A 6,000-nucleotide genomic window follows, 5' to 3' on the forward strand; every position below is an offset into this window, starting at 1 on the left:
AAAAAACTCTGTAGGTGGAAATTTCTCTTCAGGAAACTTCCAGCTTGTCTCATCAAAGCACTCACAAGAGTTAAATAGGTTCCACTTTTTAGTTGCAGTGATTCTAAAATAAGTTCCAGAAGAGATAATGGAATAAATCACAATTTTAGCACTTTTTCTGTCATATTAGTATTAATCACTGTTGTGTTATTTCATGGAATAAAGTATGAATAACACCAGCAGCATAAGGAAAGCTCTGTATTGTAGAGTTTAACAAAAATCTCAGCTGCAGATTTCAAAAATTTGAGAATTGAGTGTTTTACATATGAGCAATACTTTTACACAACCTGATTAAAAAAAAAAAAAAAACCAAAACATTTTTTTTTCAAAAAGACTTAAAAATGTATTTTTCTCCCTTTGAATGAAGATAATTTCAAAATGCTTTCATTTCACTTTGAGATGTTTACCTGGTTTGTGCTTTCCCCACCTTCTAACCACCCAGAGCCTTCCTCCTGGGAGTAGTTAGGTGCAGGACCAACTTCAAGCGCATCTTATTTTTTACATTAAAGTTTGGACAAGCAGAATTCCTGACCCAATGAAAGCCGCCCCTGCAGGGATAATTCCACAGCAGCTTTCCTGTCAGCACTGCAGTGTGGAGCTGGGACAAACAAGAGCCTGGCAAGAACATCTTGGGCAAGGACAAACCGAGGAGCTGAGGCTGCTGGATGAGCCTGCAGCAGATGGGGATGGAGGTTTCCTACAGAGCTACAACGCTCTCAGCACCATCCTGGAGTGACCCCACAGCCTTTTGTGGCTTCATCTCCCCTCAGTCATTAGATTTTGGTGACAGCCTCGGGCTGAGCCACGTCCTGGTGGCGTGTCCCCTGCACATCTGGCTCCTCACCTTCCCTCCAGGGTTTTCCCTCGTTGTCATCCTCCGTGAGCTGCTTTCCTCCTGTCCTTCCCACTTCTCCGTTGGCAGGTAGCTCAAAAGGGCTCTGAAATGTCCAGGAAAGCCTTTTCTTGCCCAGTGCTGGAGTGTTTTTGTGGAGATAATGAACTGTGAAAAGCATCACTGGTGTTTGGAGGGGAGAAGTTGAGTGGAGCAACTCATTTAAAACCTTTCCTTTCTCCACCCATGGAGGAACACATTCATTTTCCAGCCCCTCAGCCCTCCCCAGAGCCTTGTCTCGGTGCATGTCAGCAAAAACATGGAAAAGTTTTCTGGATCAATATCCATGGTGGGGTGCTGTGGGGAGACTGGGTCAACAAAGCCTCCAGAGCTTGGTGTGGAGCTGGTGGAAATGTTTTCAGCCTCCAAGATAAGCTCCAGCTCCTCAAGCAGCACAGATTTGGTTCCCATGTGGAGCAGGGAACTGGTTTTGTTGCAATTAAAGAGTCTACAAATAGCTGTGAATCAAATGCAGTGGGTGTTCAGGAAGACCTCATTGTAATCTGGGTTTCACACATGGGTTGGGTTGGAAGAGACCTTTAAGATTTTACAGTTCTGATATTTCCACCTTAAATCCTGTAGTCCCATAGGTAGGGACACCTTCCACCATCCCAGGTTTCTCCAAGCCGCATCCAACTTGGCCTTGGACACTTCCAAGGATGAGGCAACCACAGCTTCTCTGGGAATTTCATTCCAGGGCCTCACCACCCTCACAGGGAAGAATTTCTCCCCAATAATCCCTAACCCTAACCCTAATTCTACCCTCCTTCATCTTAAAGTCATCACCCCTTGTCTCGTCACTACATCTGTGGAAATTGAAAAAGATCTGATGTTCTTAAAACCACACTCAGTTTTTCAGTAGCAAAATCCTCAGCTGAAGGCTGAAGTATCCAGTCATTAAGTGATGGAGGTGGCAGTGGAAAGAAAAGCACCATTTTCTTCTTGAAAATAGGCAGTTTGTACACTAAATGTCATTTTCATTGATAACCCCACTTTATTTTGGATGAGAAGCTGCACAGAAAAAACGATTTGTTGATACAAGAGGAGGCAAAATCATGGGGTTTCTTGCATTTTGCACTACTAACTTTTCTTTCTTTTTTTCTCTCCTTTCTCACACTTTCCTCCCCCTGCAGCAAGAAAAACAGCAGACACCAAACAAGAGACCCTGGGAAGGCATCAGGAAAGTCCAGTCCCCGCCATCATGGGTTAAAAAGGACATCGAACCTGTGGCACAGTCTCCCCTAGAACTAAAAACTGTAGAGTGGGAGAAAACAGGGGCCACCATCCCCTTGGTGGGACAAGACATTATTGACCTTCAGACAGAGGTCTGAGCCGAAAGGGAAGAAAAAGGACTTTTTTTTTTTCCAGAAAACAAACGAAACAAACAAAACAAAACCACGTTTTAAAGAAATGATTAAATTAAATCGGAACCGAGGGAGAGAAGTGTTTGGTTTCTTTTGAAACCTTTGGTAAGATGGAGTAACTTTTGTATTGTTCTCAGCAGAGAGGGGGAATATTACTTTATAGAGTATAGTAGCTGTAGGTTCAGGACAACACGAGCTTTCCCAGGCAGGACTGGAGGAGTGAGCCTGGAAGAGAGCGAGGAGGAGGAGGGTGGGGAGGGGCTGCAGGGGACAAGCCCTGCCAAGATGCTCTCGGGTCGCTGCCGCACACCAGGAGCCCTCCTGCTCTGCCACGGGGCGGTGTGGAAGGATGCCCAGCAGCCACCACAGAGGGCCCAGAAGATCAGGGTTGTTTGGGGACACCGAGAGGGGACACCTGCGGGAGCCTCGCTGGGATGTGGCCGGGCTGGGGCAGACCCAGCCTGGAGGGACGCCTCTCGCTCCCCCAGCCTCTCCCTCGCCAGCTCATCCAAGAAGGAAGGAGATGGGACGTGCCAAGAAGTGGCCACAAGGACACTGCCACTCCTGGGTGCCACGCCACGACCTGGCATTGGCGCACGGTCACAGCGGGTCCCCGCGGAGGGGGACACGGTGGAAAGGAGAGGTGGGGCTTCCTCCTCTCATCCCTCCCCGGCGGAGGAAAGGACCAGCTCCAAATCTCCAAATCCTGCTCACACCATCTCCAGGGAGAGGGTGGAAGGTGGTAGACAACCAGACCAACAAGAAGAATGTAGGTCATGTCATTGACTGTTAAATAGATAAACTCAGAACTCAGCACGGGCCTTGCAAAGGTCCTCTTGGCCTCATCCTTTTTTTTTTTTTTTTTTTTTTTTTTCGTTCTGTTATTTGTCCTTGCTTTCGGACTCAAATTTATTCCAAGCTGCCCCTCCCTGGAAGGCAGAAAGAGAAAAAGGGAAAGACAGATCTGCCGCTGTACCTGGAGATATTGGTAAACAGAGACGTTGCCTTAGGACATTGAGACAAACTGACAACATGAATAACGTCCACTTGGAAACAAACAGACAAAAAAAACAAACAAAATAATCTATTTTTTTCCTTCTTCTTTTCTTTTCTTCAATAAAAAGAGAACTTGAAACCCGAGACCTTTCTTTTCTTTGGCTCTTGTCATTTCGAATGCCTTTCTGTGCCGTAGGACTGCTCAGGCATGGGGTGAGGATGCCACCTGCTGAAGGTGGAAGGCAAGTTGCTCCGTGGAAATTTTGGGATGGTGGGAATACACAGCCCCTTCACCGCTGGCTTGCAATGTTCTGTTTAGTTTTCTTCGGTTTGGGTTTTGGTTATTTTCCCCTCGCTGGCTCTTCTCTGCCCTCCCCACTGCCCAGAGCCAGTAGCATTTTCATGGTCCTACAGGAAGGAAGAGGTGGAGCTGATCAGGAGAGCAGGACAATCCTCCTCATAAAATGCAGTATTTTCATTTCACTATGAAAAAAAAAAAAATCTTATTTAATTTTTTTTTTCATTTAACATTTCTCAAGGTTATTTACAAAAAAAAAAAAAAATGAGGTGTCTACATTTCACCCCAAAAAGTGTTGTGCAATATTTTTATCATTAAAAAAATATGCCAGAGGCATTAGACACAGACTTTATTTTTTTATTATAATTTTTGTCATTCCCAGCACTGTCTGTCTGATGTTTGGACCAGCTCTCCCAGTTTTGGAGGTGGATGGAGACAAACCTCTGGTTGTGAGTGGCCAGATTGTGCCGGATAGCAACAAAGCTTAATCAGGATCTGAATTACTACTGTGCTTGGGTCTCCTTTTAATTAAAAAATACCAAACCTCACATTTTTAGGGAAAAATGACCAATGGGTACAAGATGCCAAGCAATGCCCCCAGTTGTGCTTCCCCCATGGGGAGGTGTTGTTTGATGTGACAAATCTCTGCCTTGACTTCCCTTTGGGCCACCTGGGTGATCTCCAAGGGCAGTGGCATTTACCTTACCTTTAATCACAGGATGTGAAGGATGGAAAGGACAACTTCAATAAATCCAAATAGTTAAAAAATAGGGAAAGTGGTTACTCATAAAACTGTGATACTATTGTTCAATTTTAGCTTATTCATGAAACAGGAAAGCACAAAGGCTTCCCTCAGATGCTGGGTTGTATGATATTGTAATTATTATAATTACACATGATGAATTTTAGCATACAGGTATCTTTCTACTGTGTTTTAATTATTTTCCCTTTTTTTTCATTCCCTTCCCTTCTGTCCACTCAAGCCTGCCTTCTTCACTCCAACCTTCCCCGCTCACCCATTCACTGCAGCCACCTTTGCAGGACATTAACGATGTTATGTAATTACAGAGATAAATGTTTGTTTAAGAACTGTTGATATTCGACTTTCTCTGCTCAGCTTCTCTGGTTAATCCTGTTTTCCCACGTCCTGCCCTCCTTCCATGCCTTCCCCTCCTTCCTCTCTCTGTTCGTCAACACTTTTTTTTTTTTCTGTACAGTTTTCAGAGCACAAAATGAATGTGTCTTATTTCTAATAAAAGAGGTGGAAACTCCAGCCCTGTCTGCTTTTTAAAAGCGCCCCTGCCTGCATTCCATGTGTGCTTTGCATCTCTCCTGGGGGTTGGGAAACCTCTTCTGGCCCCACAGCTGCCACCTGGGCTCTCTACTCTGGAAGAGTCACGACACGTGGCTGAATTTACCCAAATTTCAGCTTTGTATCCTCTCCATTCCTGTAAAAATACACATCTCTATAAAGTACATTCGCAGGACATGAGGAATCCCCTTTTCTGTGCAGTGCAGCTTGCTTTTATTTTGGTTTCTCAAATCCACAGCCTGATGCCTCCTTCCCACTATCATGGGGTGTGAAGGGCTGAGATTTAACACAGATCTTGCAGCATTTCCACCACAGGACAGGGGTGTGGGGTTAAAGATTCCAGCAGGGCCATGGTAACTCTGATGCCACCCTGCCCACATCCCTGCAAAGCCAGTCATACAACTCCAGAATGGTTTGGGTTGGAAGGGGCCTTAAAGATCATCTCATACCAACCCCCTGGCACGAGCAGGAACACCTTCCACTGTCCCAGGTTGATCCAAGCCCTGTCCAACCTGGCCTTGGACACTTCCACAGATGGAGCAGCTTCTCTGGACAACCTGTGCCAGGGCCTCACTTCCCTCACAGGGAAGAATTTCTTCATAATATTTAATCTAAATCTAGATCTACCCTGCTTCAGCTTAAAGCCATTCCCCTTGTCCAATCCCTCAGTACCCTTGTAAGAAGCACCGCTCCATTTTTTTTTGTTGTTGTCCCCCATCAGGTACTGGAAGACTCAACCTCACCTGGATTTCCCTGGCACCTCCTGCATGACCAGACTCTGAGCAGGAGCTCGGCTCAGTGCACAGGGGTTTGAGGATATCACTTGCAAAATGTAAAAAAAAAAGTAATTGAGCAACAAATGATTCACTTCCTTGGTGCTTATCCCGGAACGGATGAAATCTTAAAAAAAAAAAAACAAACAGTGTATTTATCTCCCTGACTCTGCTCCATAACCTGTTTGATTTTAGAATTATAGGCAGGACTACAGGAAACATAAATCTCGGGAAAACGGGCTCCAGGACTGCTGCTCTTCAGATCCTTCATGCAAAACCATCACAGCCCAGTAGGTCCTCAGATGTAATGGTTTTATCTTGGCCTG

The 6,000-nt window shown here is 45.3% G+C and overlaps 1 protein-coding gene across 16 annotated transcripts in view; it reads left to right on the top strand.

The window, feature by feature from the left end:
* The window catches only part of ADGRB1 (adhesion G protein-coupled receptor B1), a 283,024-nt gene extending 278,162 nt beyond the window's left edge, over nt 1-4,862 (top strand). For all 16 annotated transcript variants that reach the window (XM_085572623.1, XM_085572625.1, XM_077781806.2 and 13 more), the window contains one exon: nt 2,065-4,862. In XM_085572623.1, coding sequence (XP_085428749.1) covers nt 2,065-2,262 — 198 coding nt within the window. In that variant the 3' untranslated portion in view covers nt 2,263-4,862. The remainder of the gene's footprint in view (nt 1-2,064) is intronic.
* The last annotated feature ends 1,138 nt before the right edge of the window (nt 4,863-6,000 follow it).

This window comes from Lonchura striata, chromosome 2 (genome assembly GCF_050655825.1).
Source record: "Lonchura striata isolate lonStrDom1 chromosome 2, ASM5065582v1, whole genome shotgun sequence".
Taxonomy (NCBI): Eukaryota; Metazoa; Chordata; class Aves; order Passeriformes; family Estrildidae; genus Lonchura; species Lonchura striata.